This window comes from Acomys minous (assembly GCF_964271855.1).
Source record: "Acomys minous genome assembly, chromosome: 3".
NCBI lineage: Eukaryota > Metazoa > Chordata > Mammalia > Rodentia > Muridae > Acomys > Acomys minous.
In genome coordinates this window covers 67,950,420-67,976,585 of record NC_140485.1, presented here as the reverse complement: position 1 = coordinate 67,976,585, position 26,166 = coordinate 67,950,420, and the positions used below count along the sequence as shown (strand labels likewise).

The 26,166-nt window shown below is 49.3% G+C and overlaps 1 protein-coding gene across 2 annotated transcripts; it reads right to left on the bottom strand.

Moving 5' to 3' along the window:
• Positions 1-12: 12 nt before the first annotated feature.
• Positions 13-26,166, bottom strand: ZNFX1 (zinc finger NFX1-type containing 1). Of its 2 annotated transcripts, none has more exons than XM_084777168.1 (14): positions 25,865-26,166; positions 22,956-23,066; positions 18,108-19,913; positions 16,906-17,037; positions 14,758-14,906; positions 13,755-13,904; positions 11,745-11,856; positions 9,909-10,156; positions 8,175-8,314; positions 7,668-7,822; positions 7,049-7,194; positions 5,274-5,384; positions 4,915-5,010; positions 13-3,380 (listed from the first exon to the last, which is right to left on the bottom strand). In XM_084777168.1, the coding sequence occupies exons 2-14, from the start codon at positions 23,014-23,016 to the stop codon at positions 942-944; spliced, it is 5,745 nt and encodes a 1,914-aa protein (XP_084633294.1). In that variant the 5' UTR covers positions 23,017-23,066; positions 25,865-26,166; the 3' UTR covers positions 13-941. The 2 variants fall into 2 exon arrangements, with proteins under 2 accessions (XP_084633294.1, XP_084633293.1); XM_084777167.1 differs by having other exon boundaries at positions 25,948-26,166.

Sequence of the window (26,166 nt, the reverse complement as noted above, 5' to 3'; positions counted from 1 at the left end):
ATACAGACCACAGACTTTTTAAAATCATTGTTTTTTTTATTAATTTGCTTTATAGGCTAAAGTGCATAGTAAAGACAAAAAAAGGAGATGCATACATAAGAAAGGGGCTTTCCTGGTCAACATTAGAAAGGACCTGAGATGCCTAACTCTGTTCTAAGGAACATGGAAAGAGATGCGGATGCAGGTAGTGGGCCTGGGGCCTGCAGAAGCTGCTGGCATGCTAACCCTACCCAGGCAAAGGCTGCAAGGGAGGGTGCCAGGACAAGACTCACAGGAGGTGCTGCAGACACTGAACCCGCAGGCAGCACCACCAGAGTCTCTCCTACAGAGACACCCTCCCACCCACCACCCCACCCCGTTATTTGAGTGCAAGTTTCAAGAGGGTGCAGGGGTCACTCAGCCTGTGCCTGCTGTGAGAGCCCCACCCCACTGGGATGTCTATGACTATGTAACTGGGTCAAGAGTTGGTAAAGTGCCTGTCACAGGCCTCCGTCTCCAGGAGGGCGGGAGCCCATGGAATGGGATGCTAGGGATCTTGTGCTCCTTGAAGGGTAAGTGGTTCCTAAAGCTCTGGGCTGCTGTTATTACAATGGAAGTTAGTCAGCAAGTTAGGGACTGGCCATGTGAAGCAGTGCACCCTGGGAACACACAGAAGTGCTGTCCACACTAGGACCCAATTATCCTAATAGCCCTGGGTGGAGGCCAGATGCTCCCAGGAGTCCTACTTGCTGCAAGAGAGGAGCTGCGAGCTGCGGGCTCTGTTCAGTGCTGGAGGTGACTTACTCTAGTGCAGGGGTATACCTAGAATCACGTGGGCAAGCCCTGGAAGTGGATCCTTGAACAAGTGCGAAGACTACACAGGGCACTAATAAGCTGGTTCTCCCACAGGGAGCCAACCCTGGCTCTGAGGTGGCAGGGCAAAAGGCTTGGGGTGTCAACTTCTACATCATCCTGTGGATCTCCTCAAAGTTCATCAGGTTGTTGGCTGTGTCTGACCAGGCAGGGTGCTGGGCTCCATCCATCTCGGAGGCAAGCTGGTTGCTTCTCTCCAGAGTATGATTTTCACCACCAATCACCTCCTGGCACTCGGGACAGGTGGCCCTCTGCATGGCTCCACCACACTCAGTGATGACATAGATGTGGCCATTGGGGCACTTGAACCAATGGCCACGAGGGACACCTAAGGCGGTGACAATCTGCACCCGTTCTTCCTCTGAGATGCCCAGGCCAGAGCAGGGAAGGATGGTTTTCAGAGCATCCATCTTTTTCTGCACAAGCTGGTCATCTTCCTGGGTAAACTTACATGTTTTTTCGAGAATATTCCGGATGCTGGAGACCTCTTCTGCTGTGCTGCCTTTCACCTTCTCTGCCATCTTGCAGCGCATCAGGAGGTTCACTAAGTAGGTGAGCCTCTGGATTTCACTCTGGAGGTCGCTCAGTTCCTGGCTGCTGAAGCTCAAGCGCTTCTTGGCCAGCCACCCATGAACCTGTTCCAGACGAGTCCTGACACTCTGCCGTTCTAAGGGATGCACCTTTTCCAGGGACCCCTCGAGGTTGGCCAAGCGGTCATAGAAGCTGATGGAATTCTCCACGTGGCCCAGGTCCTTCATGGATAGGTTGTTCTGGGCTAGCTTCTCTTGGAGGCCCAGGAATTCTTGAGGACGCAGCTGGCAGAAGAGGGTCTTGCTCTCCAGCAGGGCCTGAAGCTGCTCCTGGCTGGCTGCAATCTCCCCTGCAGAGCCCTGGATCTTCTCCTTCACCATTTCTATCTCCTCCAGCCGCTGTTTGATGCTGCTTCCGTACCTCAGGTTTTTGCGGATGGGAACCTGGCAGATGGGGCAGACCTTCAGCTTGATGGCAACTTTGTCATCCTTCTGCTCATTCATGTAGCGGTCAAGGGCTTGTACCTCAAAGATATGGTTGCAGTCTTCAAGCTGCACAAAACGGGCATCAGGCTCATCCTCAAAGCCAAAAAAGATTTGGGTAACCTCATCCAGATGGCAGACACGGCACTTCTTGGGACATGGCTCCCCACACAGACCAATGCAAGGGTGGCCACAAGCCAGCAGCTTAGTACAAGGCACATAGCATGGGCGCCGGTTGCAGGGCTCTGAGCAGAGTTTAGTACACTGGTAGTGCTGGCAGCGCCAGACACAGGGCTCCACACAGGGGCTGCACAGCTCCCCACACTTCTTCTTGCACTGGCTATGCACACAGCGATTCTGACATGTCCGCTGGCAGGGTGGACACTCACCAATGCAGGGCTCCTGGCACTTGTGTGAGCAGATGAGCAGGCGCTTGCAGGGCTCTTGACAGCGCTCATGGAATCGCCCTTCAAAGCAGCTGTGGCAGGAGCCTGGGCAAGGATGGCCGCAGTCTAGGATAGTGTCGCACTTGGTGGTGCACTTGACTGGCAGACCATATTTTATATCTTCCACATTGCCGCACTTCACCAGTTGATTGTGCCCACAGTTAAGTCTCACGGTGACCTTTTCTGAACACAGACGCACACAATCCTCACCGCACAGGTGGCTGCATCTGTGGCCACATCTTAGTACCTTGGGGCAAGGCTCCTGGCAACAAAAATCTGACTCTGACATTGAACAAGGGACCATCTGTTGGTGACCACACTGAAGAATGGTTTTGGGCACTTTCACCTGACAAGGCTGACACTCCTGGAAGCAAACAAGTGGGCACCGGTGCCCATCCTGGCATATGACTTTTTGGCATGGCTTCATGCACTGGAACTCCGTATGGGAAGAGTCGTAGGGGTGGCAGGCACGTGTGCATACGTGCCCACAGGCCAACCGGAACTCACAGGGTAGGCTGCAGCCTCCTTCCGGCACTTTCTGGAAGTCAGAAGCTTTGGATACAAGAGTGTGGGTATCAGGGTGGTTCTGGCAACAGAGGCGGAGTGATGGGCCTATTTGGTTGTTCTCTCGAAGTGTGTGGATGATCTTGCTCCACAAGGGCACCCTGCCAAGCATTTGCATGTTCCCAATGCAGTACATGCCCTTCTTGGCCCGGGACAAGGCTACGCAGATGCGGTTGGGGATCTGGAGGAAGCCTGCCTTGCCCTCTTGGTTGCTCCGCACGAGGGAGAGGAGGATGATGTCATTCTCTTCCCCTTGGTACTTGTCCACCACATGGACCCTGATGCCAGCAAATCTCTTGGCAGGCATAAGTTTGCGCAAACAGAAGAGCTGCCCAGTGTAGGTGGTGAGGATGGTGATCTGGGAGGGCAGGTACTCCTGGCACAGCAAGTACTGGCACAGTTCCACCACAAAGTGTGCCTCGTGCTGGTTCTGGTGGCTTTTGCCTTCCTGGATCTCCTGTTCAGGAAAGTTGTGCTCCACAAAGAAAAGGTTGGAGGAGACCCCCTGAAAAGCAAGGCGGCAACACATCAGAGACTCCCTTGTAACACTTTTCCCCTTCCCTTCAACACTGGGGACTGAACCCAGAGCCTCATATATATGCTAAGCAGGTGCTATACCGCGGAGCTACACCCCAGGTCTTGGCACTTGTTTTTCTCATCTCATGGACACTGACCCACAGGAAGAGACTTTGTGCTTTCCCCCACCCCCCTCGAGACAGGGTTTCTCTGTGTAGCCCTGGGTGTCTCAAACTCACAACCATCTGTCTGCCTCTGCCTCTAAAGTTCTGGGATTACGGCGTGCACCACCACGCCTGGCTGACTTTGTGCTTTTTGTGCCCTCCACCTCACAATCTTTAACTTTGAAGTGAGTCACCCTGTGCTTTATCTTAGGCCATGGCACTGAGATGGAGAATCCTCAGGCCTACTTCAGCTTTCCAAGTAGCTGATCAGCTGTCATGGCCAAGGGAACAAGCAGTAGCTGGTGCTGTGCTGAGCACTCCACTGTTGACTGCTGCACACGGGCTCCTCTGCAGGGCTGGGGACAGGGCAGGAGCCATCGTTCTCACTGCACAGCACCTGGCTCTCTTGCCTGACTTGCTCAAGGTAACAGCTGCCAAGTGTTCCTCCTAAGGCTCAGCAATCCTGAGCTGGCTCTATCCTCCAGCCTCCCCACCCTTTTTTTTTTTTTGAGACAGGGTTTCTCTGTGTAGCCTTGGCTGTCCTGGACTTGCTTTGTAGAACAGGCTGGCCTCGAACTCACAGCAATCTGCCTGCCTCTGCCTCCCAAGTGCTGAGATTAAAGGCGTGCGCCACCACACCTGGCTCTCCCCTGCTTTTTATCACAGATTTTTAAAAATTTATATGTATGAGTGTTCTATCTGTACATAGGTGCCAGCAGGCCAGAAGAGGGCATCAGATCCCATCACAGATGGTTGTGAGGCAATATGTGGGTGTTAGGAATTGAATTCAGGACTTCTGGAAGAGCAGCCAGCGTTCTCACCCACTAAGTTATCTTTCCAGCCCCCTCTGTTTTAATTTTAATATGTGTGTATGTCCATGTGTGGGTATGTGCACCTGAGTGTGGGTACCCATAAAGACTGAAAGATGCTGAGAGGCCAAGAGATGATCAGTGTTGGATCCCCTCCTGGATTAGAGGCAGCTAAGGGACCCAGTTTGGAGGACCCAGTGTGGGTGCTAGGAACTGAACTTGGGTCCTCTACAAGACAGTATGCACTTTTTTTTCTTTTCAATACACACTCTTTCAAGACAGGGTTTCTCTGTGTAGCCTTGGCTGTCCTGGACTCACTTTGTAGACCAGGCTAGCCTGGAACTCACAGGGACCCACCTGCCTGTGCCTCCGGAGTGCTGGGATTGAAGGCGTGCGCTGCCACCACGTGGCTCAGTACACACTCTCAAGTGCTGAGCCTTCTCCAGGCCCCCTCTACTACTTTCAAAAGCCTTTTTTTTTCCTCTCCTGAGGAACAGAAACCTCCTAGGCTGCTGACACCATCAGAGATGACCAGAAAGGACAGACTGACCTTAATCTGCTCATACTTGAGAACAGAGGGATGGTTCTCCAGATCCCGGTAAATGTGGGGGGTCAAAAGGCGGGCGATTTCAGGACGCATGCGGTGCTGAAACAACACATGTTATTAGCAACAAGTCTTAGGCAAAGGGCCATTTCTCTGGAGGCTACAGTTCCCGCAGGGGAGGTAACACTCAAGAGCACTAGCAGAGAGCCAGTGGCTTCATCCGAGAAGCAGGGGACCCTGCAATGGTTTCAGACAGTATTGCTGATGTACTATTTCAGCGATGAACCAGTTCTAGCTGCTGGCAGCTGGCATGTACCCAGGTGCGTTCTGCAAGTCTATATAGTAACACAAGCTCAGCCTCTCACCTGGTGATTCAGATGGACGAAGGGGATGTTCACTTTTACCAGCCGTTCAAACAGGGACACCTCAAGGTTGAAGTTCTTGGCCAGATCATACACATTAGCACTGGGGCACAGCTGTGGAAAGAAACATGTCTGAGAACTCTTGGCTGGAAACACACTGATCACCCAGCAGCATGTATTTCAAGCACCTTCTGTTGAAGGTTCAGGACTAGTCTAGATGCTGACAGGTTGAGCATTAATAGTGAGGAGGACCATGAAGAATTCAAGATGATGTAACAGAGAGCCTGAGCCTGAGGGTGGCAATTCTTTGGCTAGACCTCTGAACAGTGGCATCTGAGTTGACAACAGCATGAAGGAAGTTGCAAAGCCATGATAAGGGACAGGAAGGACAATGAAGGAAAGCCCTGAGCAGATGAGGTAAGCCAGAGACACAGGACAAGGCCCACTCTGGCTTTTGAGAGGGTCTTCCTATTAGCAGCTTCTAGGCCAGGTATGTGCATGTCCCTGTAATCCCACATTTGGGAGGTGGAGGCAAGGGTCAGTTGTATAAAGCTATCCTCAGCTACAAAGTGAGTTTGAGGCTAGCCTGGGCTACATGAGACCATCTCAAAACCAAAGGAGATTGATTTTTAACATCAAGAACAGTGAGAAGCCCCTGGAGGGCTTTAAGAGTGACATGCTCAAGCTGGGCGTGGTGGTGCGTGCCTTTAATCTCAGCACTCAGCAGGCAGAAGCAGGTGGATTCCTGTGAGTTTGAGGCCCGCCTGGTCTACAAAGTGAGGCCAAGACAGCCAGGGACACATACAGAGAAACCCTGTCAGGAAACAAACAAACAAAAAAAAAAAAAAAGAAAGAAAGAAAGAAAAAAAGAAAAAGAAAAAAAAAAGAAAAGAAAAAAGAAAAATACAACAACAAAAAAAAAAAAGAAAGAAAAAAAAGAAAAATACAACAAAAGACTTAAGGAACTATGTGAGGGCTGGAGAGATGGCTCTATAGTAAAGAGCATTGGTTGCTCCTGCCGGGTCCCAAGTTCAATTCTCAGCACCCATGTAACAGCTCACTGTTTGTAGTTCCAGTCTAAGGGGATCTGATATTCTCTTCTGGCTTCTAAAGGCACTGCAGGTATGTGGGACACAGACATATAGGCAAAACACCCATACACATGAAATTTAAAAAGACACAGTTTAAATAAGTTACTAATATTATTATTGTTTTTTTTTCAAGACAGAGTTTCTTTGTGTAGCCCTGGCTAGCCTCAAACTCACCTACTCTGCCTCCCAAGTGCTGAGATTAAAGGCATATACCACCACCACCACGCTCAAGTTTTTTTCCCCCCAAGGCATATTGAAGTAAGCAAGGTGGTATAGTTCTTTTTTTCTTATTTTTGGTTTTGGAGACAGGGTTTCTCTGTGTAGCCTTGGCTGTCCTGGACTCACCTTGTAGCCTGCCTTTGCCTCCCGAGTGCTGGGATTAAAGGTGTGCGCCACCACGCCCGGCTGGTGGTACAGTTCTATAACCCAGTGGTCTAATGCAGGAGGATTAAAATTTGAAGCCAACCTGGTCTGTATGGCTAGGGAGAGTTCAGGGGTAAGGTGGAATGCCTGCCTGGCATCTCTAGTCATGGGGCTGAGGAGGAAAGAACATGGATGAAAGGAAAGAAGCAAGCAAGCACAAAGAGTTACCAGTAAGCTTACGCACTGCTAAGTGGAGAGGCCAGGGTCTTCTGCTTGTCCTATCCCCCAGAGAACACACCATCTTCTAAGAATTCTTGCTTTTACCTGCTGGTGGTCCCCAATCAGAATGAGATGCTGGCAAGCTTTGCTTAGCGTGGCAATGGTGTGGGCCTCAAGAACCTCAGCAGCCTCTTCTACAATGACGATCCGAGGCTCGACCTGCTGCAGGATCTGGCGGTACTTGGCAGCACCTCAAATCAGGAAAGATGGGAGAGGCTCCCTTGAACTAGTGGCACAAGACCCAAAGGGCCACCTCTTTTGCATCTTTCCTGCGCTTGTAGAAACTAAGCCCTCCTGCTCATCTGGGGCTGGAGTGGGCACCGAGTGAGAGGCGGGCACCGAGTGAGAGGCGGGCACCGAGTGAGAGGCGGGCACCGAGTGAGAGGTGGGCACCGAGTGAGAGGCGGGCACCGAGTGAGAGGTGGGCACCGAGTGAGAGGTGGGCACTGAATGAGAGAATGGGCACCAAGGGCACTGAGTGGTCTTGAGCTTTATGCTTGTTGGTTGAGTCTTAAGCTCTGCAACAAGTAGGAAAATATCACCAAGAGTTCCCAAGATAAGGAAGGGCAGCTTGAAACAGCTCTCACCATGTTTTTCTTCATCTGATGGGATCTGGCTGCAAGGTGAACTTGGCTTCAACAGGTAATCCCCCATACCCTCCTACCTGTGGTTGTCATGCCCACAACCTGGGCATCTTTAAGGATGTGCAGGTCTTCCTGGAGTCTTAGCTCGGCCATTCTTTCTGCTGATGTGCGGTACTGGCGTTCATAGCTGAGGATCTTCCGGCGTGTGTCAGCTTGGTACATCTGCAGCCACAGCCTGGAGAATGAAGAAGCAGGGAAAGGAAGCCTTTCTTTAGTAAGTGATGTGCCAGTTCCAGAAGTGAATGCTAAAACCCTACCGGGTTTATAGGCCAGATAGAGAGACTCAGAGACCCAGAATTACAGAAACCAAGAGACTAAAATGTCCCTTAAAAGACGTGCAAGGTCATTCAGAGGTCAGGAGGAGGTGAGGACACAGAATAGAGACACAGCTTTGTTATCAGAGCTTCCCAACGGCCTAATCTGCCTCTCCTGAGCTGCATGAGGTCCTGCCTAGTGTGACCCATCCTAGGAACCGAGCAGAAATCCCACAGCACGTGATACAGGCTGGCTGGGCACCACACCCGTACCTATAGAGCTGCCAGCGGGAGTTCAGGTCCAGCTGCCAGACGTCATGGATGGCATTGGCTTCGGCCTCAGTCATGGTGTTCAGTTTGCCAAGCTCAACCTTCACTTTCTTCTTCATTTTCTTTTTCTGTTCACGCGGGATCTGCAGACATCAACACCAAGCAAGAGGCGGTGAGCAGAGGCCCCAACACAGATGCTAAGGGGCTGCCAACCCAGTGAACTCTGTCTCACTCTTCCAACAGCTTCTCCCTCATGAGAAGCTACACAAAGCTCCCAAGAGCTGCCCGGGCCCAAGCCTGTCCTGTCTCTTTTCAGGCAGTATGACCCGGGGGCCAGCTTGGCAATGTGAAGAGCACTGGGAATGACCCCACTGGCCAGACATGGCTGACACACACTGGCCAGACACGGCTGACACTGGCCAGCTTATTGTTTGCCTTTTAAAATCACACACAATGTCCCAGATACCATCATGATGTTTGTTTGTTTTTCGACACAGAGTTTCTCTGTGTACCCTTGGCTGTCCTGGACTCACTTTGTAGACCAGGCTGGCCTCGAACTCACAGAGATCTGCCTGCTTCTGCCTCCCTAGTGTGGGGAATAAAGGGATGTGCCACCATGCCTGGCTCATCATGACATTTTCTAACAAATGTGTTTGTGCTCTGCCCCTTTCCCTACTGCTTCCCTCTGAACTCACTTTGGCTACCATCTATTTATCTTTCTAAAATGAGGTGTGTCATTAAAGTAGAGGAGAGTGGGCTCTTGGTGAATGCTCTCTGGGCCATTGCTTAGGAGCAGGTACTTAATACAGGCCTCTACAATGGTCCAGGGCACTCACAATATCTTAAGAGAAAGTACTATTGTCTGGATCTGCCACTGAATGAGGCGTCAAGATTTTATGAAGACTGTCATGTGAAACAGATGTCACCACCCTAAAGCTCTCAACCCCAGGTGACACAACAGAGAGAAGACCAATTCACAGTTTTAAGAACTAGACTCAGCGGGGCGGTCGTGGCGCACACCTTTAATCCCAGCACTCAGGGTTAGGGTTATGGTTAGGGTTAGGGGGAGGCAGAGGCAGGTGGATCGCTGTGAGTTCGAGGCCAACCTGGTCTACTAAGCAAGTCCAGGATAGCCAAGGCTATACAGAGAGACCCTGTCTTGAAAAAAAAAGAGAGAGAGAGAGACCTTCACCCTCAGTAAGGGTTACAAATGGTACTTGGCATAGCCAGTCTCCTGTTGTCATAGTAAATGATTGACCAAAAGCAGAAGAAAGTTTACAGGAGACTAACTCACACCACTCTAGGTCTAAGATAAGATAAGTGCGATCCCAGGCTGACTCAAGCATGGCATCTGCTTTCTGGTTTTACTTTCATCCTCTATACCTGCACTGGCTGCTCACAGACAACGTGACTGACAAGGCAGGTGAAATAATGAGCAGGGACAGGACGTGGGGTGACGCCCACATGCCACGTGCTTCTGAAAGCCCCACCCAAAGGAGCATCCTGGCACCTGCTTCTCATCTAAGCTGCTGGTTTTGCTAGGCAACATCATAGGGTTTCTACCCTCGGGCTAGGCATGAATGGTACAGCAGCCAGCTGTGACGATGAAGTGACCACTTAACAGTGGTAACAGCAGTGGCCAAACCCTCCAGAGCCTGGTCTAACCCAGGTCTGCCTGGTAAGACAGAATCCTCTTCTCCATTCTGTTGGGGCTTTTAGGAAAGGAAGTTAGTTTACCTCCCATTCTTCTGTAGCTTGCTCCTGTGTAGCTGCAGTTCCAGGTCCATACTGGTCTAGTCTCATGGCCAAAAGCATTTTAGCCAACTCTTGGTCTGCCCCATTCTCCTCCTTCTTCCTTCTCCGGGGTCTCACCACCTCTTCCTCTTCAATCACTCGGTCCGCTTGAATCAGGTCAGCTTCCTCTGCAATCTCGATTAGGGAACCCTCCTCTTCCCCTTCCTCCTCCTCTTCCCCTTCTGCCTGGGCTAAGAGAGGAAGCAGGTGGGACAGGGCAGCTATAAAAGCTCACACACTAAGCTGTCTCATGGCCCTAAGTAGTCCTGGGAAGGGAAAGTGGGAGGAATGCCAGGGACAGACTTAACAGTTTGTCTGTTTGCTTCTTATACTTTATGATGGTTTAAAAATAATAATAAGGCGGCTGGAGATGTGGCTCAGAGGTTAAGAGCACCATCTGCTGTTCCAAAGACCCCAAGTTCAGGGGCTGGAGAGATGGCTCAGAGGTTAAGAGCACTGACTGCCCTTCCAAAGGTCATGAGTTCAATTCCCAGCAACCACATGGTGGCTCACAACCATCTCTTCTGGCCTGCAGGCAGAATGCTGTATACATAATAAATAAATAAATAAATAATTTTTAAAAAATCCCAAGTTCTCAGCAACCACATGGTGGCTGACAGCTACCTGTATTGAGATCTGGTGCCTTCTTGTGGTGGGCAGGCACACATGTGGGCAGAGTATTGTATAAATGATAAATAAACCTTTTTTTAAAATCATAATAAAAGAAGGCTCTTTTTTATTGTTGGGTTTTTTTTTTTTTCCAGACAAGGTTTTTCTGTATTACAGAGCCCTGGCTGTGCTGGACTCTTTCTGTAGACTAAGGTGGCTTCAAACTCAGAGGTCCACCTGCCTCTGCCTCCTAAGTGGTGGGGTTAAAGGCATGCACCACCACGCCCAGCCTTGTTATTGTTTTATTGTTTTTCTTCAGACAGCGTTTCTATATAGCCCTGGCTGTCCTGGACTCAGTTTGTAGACCAGGCTGATCTGGAACTCACAGAGATCTACTTGCCTCTGCCTCCCCAAGTGCTGGGATTACAGGCATGTGCCACCACTGCCTGGTTTTTTGAGACAGGGTCTCTCTCTCTTTTTTAAAATTAATTAATTTATTTATTATGTAGACAGTGTTCTGCCTGCATGTACACCTGTAGGCCAGAAGAGGGCATCAGATCACATTAGAGATGGTTGTGAATTACCATGTGGTTGCTGAGAACTGAACTCAGGACCTTTGGAAGAGCAAGTGGCACCCTTAGCCACTGAGCCATCTCTCCAGCCACGAGACAGGGTCTCTCAACAGCCCTAATTTTCCTGAAGCTCATTATGTAGACCAAGCTGGCTTTGAAGACACAGAGTTCTGTCTGCCTTTGCCTACCTAGTGCTGGAACCAAAGGTGTGTGTCACCATGCCTCCCTTGTAGTTGTTACACACAGTTAAGGGAGATCTTGACTTCTGGTCCTCCTGCCTCTACCTCCTGAATCCTGGGATTACATGCATGTGCCCCGCTGCCTGGCTTCAGGGTGCTGAGGATGGAATCCACAGCTTTGTGCCTGCCAGGCCAGCAGTCTACTGAGCTGCACCCACCGCTCTGACTCTTCAGTTTCTAAACAGTACTTTCCATGCATGCTGAACAATACTCTCTAATTTGCAGTGCTCCCCATCAGTTTGCGACTCACTTTCCTGCTAAGTCTTTTGCTGACTGACTCAGATTTGTCAAGATGGGCACTGCAGTTGAGCCGTATTGTTCTGGCTTCCACTGCACTCCATCTGATGGTGTCATCTTACCTGTGTTCTCAGGTCCTGCTGGAGCACTCTGAGCAAAAGAGCCCACACCAAGCCCCAGCCATTCAAGCATCATGGAATGCTTCGAGGGCTGGACACAGACCCAGTCAGCATCCTGTGAAAGACGAATTGTCATGAGAATTCTGTGACAGCCAGTATGAAGACAGTGTCTTCTCAAAGGATTTAAAATTCTTTCCTAGCCAGGTATGGTGGCGCACGTCTTTAGTCCCAGCACTTGGGAGGCAGAGGCAGGCGGATCACTGTGAGTTCAAGGGCAGCTTGGTCTACAAAGCGAGTCCAGGACAGCCAAGGCTACACAGAGAAACCCTGTCTTGAAAAACAAAAACAAGAAAGATGAAAATCTTTCCTGAGGATAAATATCAAGAGCAGGTTCTTGCTTGGTTTGTGTGAAGCACTGGGTTCTAACCCAAGCACACAGAAAATCTAACCCCCAAACCTTACAGTTCAGAGGCTGCAGCAGGGTGGCAGAGGGACACACCATTAGTCCCAGAACTTGGGAGGCAGAGGCAGGTGGATCTCTGGGTTTGAGGCCAGCCTGGTCTACAGAGCTGGTTCCAGGACAGCCAGAGCTATACAGAGAAACTCTGTCTCTGAAAACAAACAGACAGACAAACAGAGGCTGCTGAGTTAGTCGTACATGCTTGTAATCCTAGCACCTGGGGAGTAGAGGCAGGGGGATCAGAGGTCTGAAAGATAGCTTCAGGTATATAGTGAATTTGAGACCAGCATGGGCCCTTGTTTGCTTGTTTGTTTGTTTATTGGAGACAGGGTTTCTCTGTGTAGCCCTGGTTGTCCTAGAACTCAATTTATAGACCAGGAGGGCCTCAAACTCACAAGGATCTGCCTGTCTCTACCTCCTGACTGCTGGGATTAAAGGGCATGAAGCCACCACTACCTCTGTCTTAAAATTAAATTCTGGGGCTACAAAACTGGAACATTTAATACTATTTACACAAAATGCTCAAATCCAAACATCTAGCCTGTCTTGACAAAGTCAAGAGGACCAGGGCAACAAGAAGCCTTTGTACCAAATGGCACCAGGCAGGTGGAGCTCAGCTGCACCATCCATGTGGCCACCAGCTCTCTGTCCCACTGCTTCTCACCAGCCCAGTGAGACAAGGACAGAGAGGGGCTTAATGACTCCTTGCAGTGTAATCACACACCTGCCTACTTGGGATCACTCTGATACAAACCCACATTCAGTCTATATGCTCCACACCTGTCGACTCCCAAGTCTCTGAGATGGACTATGAATTTTTCTATATGACACTTTTTTTGGAGACAAGGTTTCTCTGTGTAGCCCTGGCTGTCCTAGATTCACTTTGTAGACCAGGCTGGCCTTGAACTCACAGTGATCTGCCTGCCTGCCTCTGCCTCCCGAGTGCTGGGATTAAAGGAGTGTGCCACCACACCCAGCTTTGGGACAGCACTTCAATGTGCATCCTTAGAACTCACTGTGCTACCCAGGCTGGCCTAGAGCTTGCAGCCATCCTCTTGTCTCTGCTGCTGGGTGTTAGGCATGTGCTACTGTATCTACTCAAATTGCCATGTTTTCCTAAGCCAAAATTGTAAGCGCTAGCAATTTCACAGTTCTCAACCTAATGCTACTGTTTTCCATGTGTGTGCTCCTGTGTGTGTATGTCAGTTAGTCAGTCAATCAGTCTGTCTGTGTGCTTGTGCTAGGGACCAAACACAGGACCTTGCTCTTGTTAGTTAAGTACTCTTCTACTCAGTAAACCCCAAACTCCAACTTAATGTTACCCCATTTTGTAGAGAATAAACAGGCACATAAAAAGAATTCACTTGTTTAGAGCAAAACTCATGCAGGTACAAAGCCAGCAGGTCCACTGCGCAGCCTTGTTCCTAACCAGGACCCTCAACTGTTTCTCATCACAGGAGGGAGTGCTTCACTCCTGCAGCATCAGGTCTACAGACAGATCTGGCTATGCTGGAGCTGCCTCCATGTGCTGAGCATCCTCTGGGCAGCCCTACCTGCATGGGTCCATTCATGAGGCTGTCCCAGTGCTGAGGAGAGATGTACTTCTCCAGGTGCTGCTCCCGCAGGACACCAAGCATAGTGCACTCCAGGGTCTGGGCCCCTTCCTGAAGTACTTGCTCTGACTCCTTCATCTCTGTCACAATCTGCCAAGAACAGAAAGAAAGAGGCAATGAAGAAACATTCTCTCCCAAATCCAGCCTCTGCCCTGAGAGAAAATAAAGTCAAGAAAGGAAAAACAAGAGTGAGTAATAAGTAAACACTCCAGCCAACAAACCAGTTTCTCAAGTACATCATGTGGTCTTGAAACCCAAGGACTAGTGTTTAACGGCCTAACCTGGCAGTAAGCAAGATGAGCAAAGGACATGGTGGAAGAAACAGGGAAAACAGACCTGAGGCACTCTGGTCAAATTTCACGCCCCATAGCCTCCTCTTCTTCCTTGATAAGAAGACCTGGGATCTTTTTCTCCACAAGACACAGGTTCTTGCTACATTGCCCAGGCTGTTCCTAAACTTTTAGCTTAACCAATCCCTCCTGCCTCAGTTTCCCTAATAGCTGGGAATAAAAGTATGTGCCATCCCATCCAGTTGTGATTTTGAGTGGGAACCCTGATCATAAAAGAGCTACTTCCCAAGCCAGGCTTGATGGAGCACACCTTAAATCCTAGCACTCTGGAAGCAAAGGCAGGCAGATCTCTGAGTTGAGGCCAGCCTGGTCTACTTCCACGATAGCAGACAGTACACAGAGAAACCCTGTCTTGAAAAATCAAGACACTTCCAGTCACTGGCTAAGAATGTGGGTGGTTTGGGGGAAGAAGACTGAAGGTCCTGGCAGGAGTGGAGCTTTTTCTCTCTTTGTCTTGGGCACCAAAGGATTAGCAGAATGAAATGCTAGAAGGAGGCTGGGCCCTTCAGAGGGCTTGAGGAGCCTGCCAGAAAGCAGCTGCTATGCTCTGTGAGGTCCTCAAGCCCCTTGCCTATTCTGGAATTAGGACTTACACTCATATAGGCCCTTCGAAGGTGCATGGGCAGGCTGCGGCGGAATTCCCGCTTGTTCCTCAGCTCCCTCAGGGTGAACTGCTTCAGGATTTCACTGTTGCTCCTTCCGCCCACTCGCACAATGCTGGTCTTCTGGCACCTGTAGATGCCTGTAAAGCAATGTGCAGTATTCCAGAGCTCAGAAGAGTGATGCTGAGTTTGCTCAGGTGAGAGTTGTGCATGTCAGGACCTTACTTCAATTGGTCGCTTAAGGGAATAAACTTGAGCTTATAGGATACTCACCCCATTTTGTTTTTGTTTTTCGAAACAGGGTTTCTCTGTATGGCCCTGGCTGTCCTGGACTCACTCTGTAGACGAGGCTGGCCTTGAACACACAGAGATCTGCCTGCCTCTGCCTCCTTAGTGCTGGGATTAAAGGCGTGCACCACCACTGCCCGGCACTCACCTCATTTTGTGTGAGAAGGCTACAAATATAATGTGAGCTGCCAAGCTGAAAAGTGTAGTGCTTAAGAGCAGGGACATGGACTTAGACAAGTGAAGAGAGAACTCTTGGCTCTAATAATGTGTAACAGCACAAGAAAGGTAGTGAGGCATGGAACTGGTGGCTTACTCTATGTGACGGCCCTGTGTAGTTACAGTCTGGATAAGCAAAAGCCTATCTCTGCAGCTCCAAGCATGGCCCAAGCAAGCAGCCAGACATGTGACCCATTCCACACACGGAACGGCTGCTTATATGTTGGAGACACAGCTTTGATTTGCTTTCCTGTTTCAATCTTGGCTCATTAAACCACTTACTCCAACAGCCACAGCTCTAATACTGAAGGACCTGCTGCTGCAAACACACAGAAGAGACTGGAGCTGGCTGCGGGGTAGAGTCTACAAGGGCTTCTGTATGTGGAAAAAGCACAGAGAAATGCAGAGCCATGGTTCAACAAAAGGAGGAGTGCATACTTATTTATTCATTGGGCCAAACAGCATTACAAGGATTTATTTTATCTTTATATATATATATATATATGTAACTGTCAATAGGGGCCCATGGGGGACGGAAGATGGTGTCCAATCTGCTGGAGTTGGTATTACAAGTAGATTGAGAGGTGTTCAGTGTGGGTACTAGGAACTGAGCTCAGGTCCTGTGGAAGAGCACCAGGCACTCTTAACCACTCAGCCATCTCTCCAGTACCTAATGAGTATTTTTTTGAGTGATTAAATAAATACAGCAATTTCTCTAGCCCTTGATGTTTATGGTCCATGGCACAGATTGCCACCCCCTGTCCCAAATTTACAGGGGCGGCAGAGATGGCTCAGCATTTAAGATCACTGCTGCTCTTCTAGAGGACTGAGTCTGGTTCCCAGCACCCACACAAACACCTGCAACTTTAGTCCAGGGGATTGGACTCTTTTAGTCTCTGATAACACTAGGAATGCATGTGGCACATATGCAGGCAAATGCCCAAACACATAAAATAAAAATAAATGAATCTTCAAAAACTTAAAATTTAAAAAATACAAAAAGAAAATGGAGAAAGGGAACTTGGCAATGGGACCAGTCTACGTGAGATATTTAAGGTAAGGTTTCATGAATGAGTTGGTACAAGCTGGGTTAGATGCGCTTACGCTGAGGTGGGGAGGGAAAAAGGGGACAGTCAAAGGAGAAGAACTCAGGGACTGAAAGTGACTGGTGCCCCTGGGTTTGGGAAGCAGAAGGATAGAGGGTGCTCAGGGTGCAGAGCAGGGCAGATCAGCGAGCCCTGCTGTGTCAAGATAAAGACTGTGTACAAGAGCCTGGCAGTGGTGGCGCACGCCTTTAATCCCAGCACTTGGGAGGCAGAGGCAGGTGGATCTCAGTGAGTCTGAGGCCAGCCTGGTCTACAAAGTGAGTCCAGGACAGTCAAGGCAACACAGAGAAACCTTGTCTCGAAAAACCAAAAAAAAAAAAAAAAAAAAAAAAAAAGACTGTATACAAAGATGAGAAAGCCACTGAAGTTGCTGACTGTGTGCATGTGCGCTGTGCGTGTGCCTGCTTGCCTGTGCTTGAGTGGTACTGAGGATGGAGCCTGGGCCATGTGACACAGGAGAAAGTACTCCAGCACTGAGCTACATCTCCAGCCCCAGTAGAAAGCAATTTTGCCTGAAGACATTCATTACCTTCCAGAAACTGGTCCAAAGCATGGTTAGTATAGCACACGACCAAGATGGGGAACTTCTGGGCACTAATCTGCCAAACAGACTTGTTGGTCAGAAGGGCTTGAATGATTTTTAGACCCACGTATGTTTTGCCTAGAAAATAAGGAAAAAACAAGTTACAAAATGTATACTTGTTTCAGTTTAATATTTTTATTCATTAACTTAAAAGGTGAGTAACTGTGTACTTCAAATCTTATTAAATAAACACATTCATCTGAATTTTACCTACATGGAGAAAAGACAAGCTGGGCGTGGTGGCACAAGCCTTTAATTCCAGCACTTGGGAGGCAGAGGCAGGGGGATCGCTGTGAGTTCCAAGCCAGCCTGGACTACAAAGTGAGTCCAGGACAGCTAAGGCAACACAGAGAAACCGTCTCAAAAAAGCAGAAAAAACCTATTACGCCTGGCCTTTACATCATTAATACTTTGAAGACCTGCTTCTGCCTCCTTACCTAGTTTTGCATATGCTGTGGGGGGATTTAACTTAGGAGCTTTTGCATATCTGCTAGCATAAATATGCTCAGAGTATATTACATAGAAGTCCATGTATACAAGCATGGTCTTACATTTGTTGTTAGATAAAAATGTACACATAAACACAGAGCTAGGTACAGGTCAGATGATTGCTAACCACAGGTACTATCCCAGAGCAGGAGTCATCTGTGAGTGAGAATCCTGAAGGGCAGCAGAGAGAGGAGCCAAGGCTTCCCATCTGGGCTGCCTAAGTTCAAGTCCCAGTCCTAGGTCTGCTCACCAGTGTGAGCTTCCAACACCTCACGGCTCTGAAGTGGGAGGAGGTTTAACCTTTCCTTGACTGTATTTACCAAGCAGGGCTAGTGTGACGATACAGAGAGCTAACGCACGTGGAGCAGGTCAAGTGGTGCTTGGCACACCATGCTATGGTTATATATTTTATACTAACTAATTTAAATAGCACAAATCCAACAAACCTTTGGACAAGAAGATGTACCTCTCTTTGACCCCAGTGGTCTTCTTGTGAGCTTGAGATCTTGACTCATCACTATGCTTGCCTATGGTCTCTAGTGGGAGTCACTAGGAGTGGTTATGGCCTGCATGGTATTCATTGCATTTCACGGAAATCTTCTAGATGAGGCATTCTAGACACCTACTGCAAAACCACAGGCTCTGAGATATTCTCTTACCTGTTCCAGGAGGTCCTTGAATGATAGCCAGCTCCCTTGTGAGGGCAAACTGTAAGGCTTTCATCTGGGAGTCATCCAGGTTCAGGGCTTCTTTTGAGGGCCATTGGCTAAAGTCTAAGACATTAACTCCAAGACGACGCAAGACCTTGGCAGCCCTCAGAGACTTCCCAGTGCCTGAGGGATTCTCCATTAGGGGGGTGAAATCATATCTGCCACCCATTAGCAAGTAACTTGGCTCCTTCACATGGGAGTCACACTCCACAATGTTCCTCTGGAAGGGGACATCTTCCTCCTGGACCTCCTGCAGTCCTTCCAGGACATGCCGGTAAGCCTCAAAGTAGGCTGTCGTCTCCACCATGAGGAAGGAGTCGGAGGGCTGGACGTCTGCAAGCAGCTGCTGGCTCTGCTCATTGAAGCACAGCTGGACAATTCCTCGGCACAGATCTTCCTGCTCTCGGTTTGAAACAGTGGCAAAAAGGAACGTCTCGAAGTTGTCCTTAGACATGCACACTAATGACCCATACAGCAGTCGCTTGGAATTCTGCCAACGGACGAACTTCAATGGTTTTGTGTCAAACTGCACTTTGTATACGATGCCTGTTGCTGAGCACATGGGGGTGATAATCCTGGCATCAAAGTAGACCCGGATGTCATCGAACTTCCTCTTCCTCAGACCCTGGTCCTCGAAGCTCTGTAGGAGCTCCAAAATGCCTTCTCGAAGGGGCCTGACAAAATCCTCTCGCAGGAGTCGGAAGTGAGTGTCTAGGTAGACGGCAGTGCTCTCATATTTCCCAGAAATGATGTTGGGGCGAAGGAAGGGCCTCTCATCCAAGTGAACTTCGTTGTAGGTGGGATAGATGGGCATGTCCCGGTAGCTCTCAACCTGGCCTTCTACCTCAGACTGCACTAGAGTGTAGGTGTCCACCCTCAAAGTGCCCCTTCGCCTCTTTTCCTGCAGATGTTCAATGATGGTCTGCACCTTTTCCAGATTCTTCTCTGTCTCCTCTTCTATATCAACCCCAGAGGCTCTCAAAGCATTAAGGGAAGCTGGCAGGAGCGAGATGAGCATGGAGGTCTCCTGCATGGAGCTGGCCGGGAAGACACTGACGAGGTCCTGGAGGAGGGCGATGATGTTGCTTATGTGCTCTGGATACTGGTTCCGGATGTCAGGGATGGGCTCCGTGATCATTCCCACCACATAGGCTGGCAGGCAGACTCTGAGGAACTTGGAGTTGTTCAAGATGCCCAGCACATGCAGGATGCTCTGACGATCTATCCTGGAGCTGCAAGCCTTTCGGAGAACTTGGCAGAGCAGCTGGAGGAAGCTGGGCTTCATGGAAGAATGAGAAAGCAGCTCCTTGAGCCCTATACTTGTGGCAAGTGTGATGGCCACCTCGGAGGGCTCTTTCTGCAGGAGATTCTCCAGGAACTTGTAGCCTAGTCTCTTCGTCTGCTGTGGCTGCTCTGCTGGCTTCTGCAGTGGTGTCCGCCACTGCTGGAAATTGTCATTGGACCATGGCGGTCTGTGGTTCCTACCCTCCTGGTTGTCATTTCTCATCCTGGTGTCATTCTGGCTTTGTCTCTGGTCTCTGGCTTCATCACTGGTATGATCCTCCTGGTTTCTTCTTCCCTGATGTGGGTTCCTGCCCATAGCCCTAAATCTCTCTTCCCTCTGCCGGAAAGGAACTGGATGGTTGCTGGCCCTAGGATGCCGTCCAGCATGGTGGAATCCACCTCGGAGCGCACTGGCTGCTGGGTTATTGGTTTGATTTCTAGCTCTTGGTGGCACTTCTCCATCTACAGGACCTAAACACAATGGAGACATTGCGTAAGCATGGAGTCAAGGGGTAATGAAGTCCAATGAGAGAACAACAAACAAACTTTCATCCTCCTGAACAAACAAGCAGCTCAGATTTTGCTTGGAGAAATGTGAAAAGTTTCCTGCTAAGGGCTGAGTGATGTCTCAGCAGGCAAGAGCATCCACTGCTTTTCCTGAGTTCAGTTCCCAGCACCCACACTGGGCAGTACTAAACTGCTGGCACTCCAGCTCCAGGGGGATTCAATGTCTCTGGCTTCTGCAAGCACCTGCACACATGTCACAAAACACAGATAGAGTTAAAAATAGTAAGTTTCAAGGCCAGGGAGTCTAGGACAGCCAGGGCTACACCAAGAAACCCTGTCTCAAAAAACCAAAAAAAAAAAAAAAAAAAAAAAAAGGCTTTTTTGGTTGTTGTTTTTAAGACAGCCCGAGGATGTACCCCTGACATTCCTGGAACTCACTCTGTAGAAACAGAGATCCACCTGCCTCTGCCTCCCTAGTGCTGGGGTTAAAGGTATGTGCTCCCATATCCAGCTTATTAAGTTTTTTTTTTTTTTTAACAAATAAAAGAACCAGGTGTGGTGGCTCCTATCTGTTATCCTCAGAGACAGAGGCCTACTTGGACAGCATAATTTCTTAGAAGCTAGCTTGAGCTACATGGCAGAACCTGGAGGGGCTATGGGGTATAGGCAGTGGTAGGACACATGCCTTGAATGCATGAAGCCCTGTAGACACAAACAGAGGGAAATTACTTTAACACATATAAAAATTATAAAATGCTCCAAGCTATTCCTGGGACTGACTTGTGATTTCTGCAGTTACTCTGCTAAACAGTTATCATAGGCTACAAGGCCAGTGGAATAAAACCAAGTAGGAAGCATTACTTGACCTTTGCCTTGCAACAGGAAATACAGCTTGAATGGGAAAAAGGCAGGCTTCCCTTTCCAAGATGGTTTTTTTTTGTTTTGTTTTGTTTTTCTGTGGCTAACCAACAGACTGGAGAGAATAAACCATGCACATCTAGTTTCCTTGTAGAAAAATGAAAACTGAAACTCAAACTTTGATTCAGGAAACTGAAAATCGAAACTACAGTTGTCCCGCAGTACTCAACTTACCAACAGCCCCCCTCACAGGGGAAGCTAGGGAGGGGGGGCGCAACAGCACCCCTGGGAGCCAGCACCCTGTGCGCGCTCACTCAAACACTTTCCTTTCCTCTAAGATGATTCTAGAGTTGATCTTAGCAAAGTGGTGTGGAGATTTGCAAAACATAGACTGTGTACAATTTGACAATAAAAGTTAGGAAAGCTGCCAGGCAGGGTGGCACATGCCTTTAATCCCAGCACTTGGGAGGCAGAGGCAGGTGGATCACCAAGACTGTAAGAGAAACTCTGTCTTAAAAAACAAAAAACCAAAATAAAACAAAGTTAGCAAAGCTACCAATATATGTAATATTAAGATTTAAGATGACTGGACTAGCCAGGCAGTGGTGTCATAAGCCTTTAATTCCAGCACTTGAGAGGCAGAGGCAGGCAGCTCTCTCTGCGAGTTCAAGGACAGCCTAGTCTACAAAGTGAGTTCCAATACAGCCAGGGCTATACAGAGAAACCCTGTCTTGAAAACAAAGATGATTGGAAGGACCACTTCATTACATCAGAAGCAAAAACACTGAAGTGTTTGGTTGGTTGAGGCTGGGTCACTGTGTAATACTGGCTGGCCTGCAATTCACTATGTAGACAAGGCCGGCTTTAAAACACAGAAATTGATCTGCCTCTGCCTTCTTATTGCTGGGATTAAAAATGCATGCCACCCGGCTAGGTCCTTTTTTGTTGTTTGTTTTTATTTTGTTTTTTGAGACAGAGTTTCTTTGTGTAATAGCCCTGGCTATCCTGGAACTCTCTTTGTAGACCAGGCTGACCTGTAACTCAGAGATCTGCCTGCCTCTGCCTCTCAGGTGCTGGGATTTAAAGGCGTGTGCCACCACACCTCGCCTTTTTTTTGCGGGGGGCGGTCAGGGGAGATAAGGTCTAATCCTGTAACCCAAGTTGGTCTCTAAGTTTAAAAACATTATTATGATACATGATATAATGTTTTGGCCCATGTATGTCTATATGTGCATTAATTCTCTCAAAATGTTAATATTTTGGGTATGATTAAATTTAGAAATCAGACCACTACATTTTATTAAGATGCCATTAAATTAAAATTTCAAGGTAAGTGCAATGGCTCAGTTAATAAGAGTACTTGCTACCTATCCTGATGATCTGAGTTCAGTCCTCAAGACCCACCCACATGGTGGAAGAAAACAACCAACTCTTGTGAGATGTCCTCTGATTTACACACACACACACACACACACACACACACACACACACCATAAAACTAAATGTTACTGGGTATCTTTTAAATTTCCCAATGATGATGTTAGAAAGTCGTTTTTAGCTGTCCCAAGTTTCTATTGGATAGCCCCGTGGCAAAGCAAGTCATTTTGTTTCTCACATCCCATCTTTTGTTTTGTTTTGTTTTTGATTTTTTTTCTCACCCTCATAGTGCCAGGGTCCAAATAAGAGCCTTACACATGGCAGGCATTGAGGCAAACGCTCTACCACTGAGCTATGCTGCCCAGCCCTTGTTTTTGAGATGAGGTTTCACTACGGAGCTCAGGATGGCCTTAATCTCACTCTTCAGCCTCTGGCTTCTCTGCTGCAGTGACAGGCCTGCTATCACAGCACCATTCACAGCTCTCCTGTGGAGAACAGGCTGCTTTTCATGCCATTCGTACTATAGCTAAGAAGTCCTTTGTTGTTTGTTTGTTTTGAGTCAGGGTTTCTCTGTGTAGCTCTGGCTGTCCTGGAACTTGCTTTGTAGACCAGGCTGGCCTTGAACTCACAGCGATCCGCCTGCCTCTGCCTCCCGAGTGCTGGGATTAGAGGTGTGCACCACTGCACCAGGCTTGGAGGTATTAATTAATTGAAAAACACAGGCCATCTTAAGTAGGCTTCTCGCTTTCACTGGGTAGAAACCCTGCTTACCTCTGTGGTTGGTAGGGGGATTCCTGGGCCTGCCCTCCAGATGTGGTCTTCTGTCTTCCATGTCTTAGTCCCAGAAATTCTTCCACATTCACCTGACTTAGTTATCTGTAACTGCACAGGGTGAGAGTCACAAGTACCCTTCAAACACAGCAAATGCCCAAACACCACAAAGCCCGTATTAGGATGTATGAGGTGGGGCTGTATAGTGAAACAGAAATCACACTTGGGCAGATCCACGTGAGTGGTTTATTAAGGGAAGGGAATACAGAGACAGAGACACATAAAGGAAGGAGGAGGGAGGGGGGGATGGGATGAATTCCCTTGCTAAGTGAACCTAGTGTATGCATAGTAAGTGCACACATGCACAGAAGGTGTACACGTGTAGGGGGATGGGAGGAATTCCCTTTTTAAGTCGACTTATCACATTTACAGAAAGTACACACACATGGCTTAGGGGACCTGGTGGTGACATGTTTCAGCTGACAAGTTTCTGGGGTGGCTTTGGTGTTGACTTGTTTTCCACGGCCATCAGGGCCTTTTGGGGTGGCTTGTTTACTAACAGCCAGCCTTCTGCCTTTACATGTCAATGATTTATTAACAAAGAGTAACATGCAGATTTTAATCACAGGCACAGGCACTCAACCTTGTGGATCGCCAACCATGATACAAACTCTAAACTAAGCTCACAATGTAGGCAATTCCCAGGGACCCAATTCCCCATTCCTGGGATTGGTCACTTGCTTGGGGACAGAAACAGTATCATCAACTCCCGAACTACTATTTGGCTTGCCTTCAGCCAAGTTACTTAATCCATTGCTTAGGTTTCGTTTCCTTTCTTACAAAATGACTGCTGGGGCAAAAGGAGTCCACATGTGTCACTCCAGAATTAGGTGCCAGGTGGCTGCAGCGTGCATGCCTGTCATCTCCCCTCAGCCCCTGGGAGGTGGCGGTTGAGGGGTCAGGAATTGGAAGAACCCTTGGGAACTAGAAGCAGGAAGGGCAGAAATCCAAAGACAGCCTTCACTGAGTCTGAGGCCAACAAGGACTACATGAGACCCTGCTTCCACAAACCACCAAACTGCCCAGGCGCTCACCACACTACCAGGCATTCCTGTGACACAGCAGCCTACAGGTCCGCACTCTCTAGCACGTGAAAATAAGTGAGCTATTAGTGCCATTTCCTTGGGACCAGCTAGAAGTCAGCAGTTCCTGCCTTTCTTCCATCTTGATAACTTCTGTTGCTGGGTGTAGAGGAAGCCCCTTCGGGGAACTTCTCAATATAACTCATGCACATCATGTGGGTGCAGGGGGTGGGGTGGGGTGGTGGTGACTCAGTTCTGAGCAAACGGATTTTTGAGACCGTCCTCACAGTTTTAAAATATTCATAGTTGGAAACTGTGAATAGATTTGGCATTGTATGAGAGGTAGCTTTTATTCTTATCAGGAAAAACAGTCTCTTTTCTTCCCCCTGGGAATATTTCTGTGGTGTCTTTTTTTTTCTCATTTTTACCAAACCCCATTCTCATGCTGCAGGCTCAATGGTTAGTGTTTGCTTTTAATTTTTTTTCTTAGAAGAAATTCCTTCCTCATTTTGAAAAACACTAAAATAAAATGCCAGCAAGTTGGGATTATTAAAAAAGAGAAGAAGAAAAAACCGTAAGTGCTAGAAAGGCAAGGAAGGAGAGGGAGAGGCACATGGCAGGGGTAATGCTTTGTTTAGAGTTTTGAGGGAATCAAGGCAGGGAGGGCAGGAAGAAGATAGCAATGGTTAAGAAGTTGCAGGGATAACATTTAGAGAGCTATAATTACAGGGTGAGATGGAAGAGGATGGAGCAAGAGGTGGCAGCTGGGTTGCAGGGTAAGTTTCAAGTCCAAAGCTAAAGTCTCAACACCATACATTCCTTAGAGAAACACAGTAAGGTTAACAGAAAGCAAGAGTGATCTGGGGGGCTGTGGGGGGCTTAGGAAACGGGGAGCCCAGGTGCTCTGTAGAGGCTGGGTGAGTGAAGCAAAGGGAGTGAAGCCAGAGGGAGCGGTGGTTGTGGCAGAAACGGGACAGAGATAGGGATGGGAAATGGAGATGGTGAGGCTCCGAGGAGGCTGGGACCACAGGCAGGATGGGGACTGTGGGGATGACAGCCACAGGGGATGCTGAAGCAGGCTCCCAGGAAGGATGGGGCACTAGAGGGAATGATCAGGGTGGCGATGGGTGAGCTCAAGAGAGGGGAGGAGGTAATGGCAGTGCTAGGGGCTCAGGAGACACTGACTCTGGAGGTGATGGGGGCTGCTAAGGAGAGGAGACAGCAACTCTGGGGTGACGTTGACGGGAAGGTACAGGGATTTAGGGGTGGTGAGGCTGCTGAGGAGAGGGAACAGGGAGTGGGAGGTGGGGGGCTGCTGATAACCACGTATACTATACTGAAGGGAAAGATAGCGGGTGATGGTGGAGGTGGGGAAAGCAGGACTCTAGGGGTGGCAAGGAGAGTGGAAAAAGATCCTAGGGGTAGATGGGAGCTGAGGAAAAGGAGCAGGTACTCCGGGCATGCTGGGGGAACTAAGGGGGTTAGACAGGGACTCCAGGGCTATAGGGGAATTGACAAGAGCAGACATGGGATTCTGGGGGAAATATATGGAAACTGAGGGGGCAGACTGCAACTCCAGGGGGTTGTAGGGGAACTGAGGGAAGGGGACAGGGGCTCCGGGGGCTATAGGGGAACTGAGGGAAGGGGACAGGGGCTCCGGGGGCTATAAGGGAACTGAGGGAAGGGGACAGGGGCTCCGGGGGCTATAGGGGAACTGAGGGAAGGGGATAGGGACTCTGGGGGATTTAGAAAAACTGAGGGAAGTGGAAAGGGACTCCAGGGGTGATGGGGTCGCTGAGCGGGGCAGAGAGGGACTCCAAGGCTAACCTGACACCCAGCCCCAGCAGAGCAGGGTGCCGGTGGTCGCAGCGCCGCAGAAGCAGGTGCGGGATAGGGCGGAGGCCACTCACCGGCTCGGGCGCGTCCTCGACAGGGCTAGCTAGCGCTCAGCTCCGGCCCTGGCAGGTCGCGGCCCCGCCCGGCGCCGCGCACTTTCGGTTTCCAGTCCCCGCAGCCCCTGGGCGGAGCGAGGAGCCGGGTGGGCGGCCCGGAGGAGGAGGAGGAGGAGGCCGCGCAGGACGAGGAGGCGGTGCCCGGGGCGCCAGCGAGAGGCTGGGCCGAGCTCGCCT

Coding starts and splice junctions, on each gene's coding strand:
- ZNFX1 (XM_084777168.1), bottom strand. CDS start 23,016: ATGGAAGACAGAAGACCACATCTGGAGGGCAGGCCCAGGAATCCCCCT. Junction 10,157..11,744: donor AGCAGGACCTGAGAACACAG/GTAAGATGACAC, acceptor TTCCTCTCTTAG/CCCAGGCAGAAGGGGAAGAG. Junction 3,381..4,914: donor TCAAGTATGAGCAGATTAAG/GTCAGTCTGTCC, acceptor CTTGCTTTTCAG/GGGGTCTCCTCCAACCTTTT.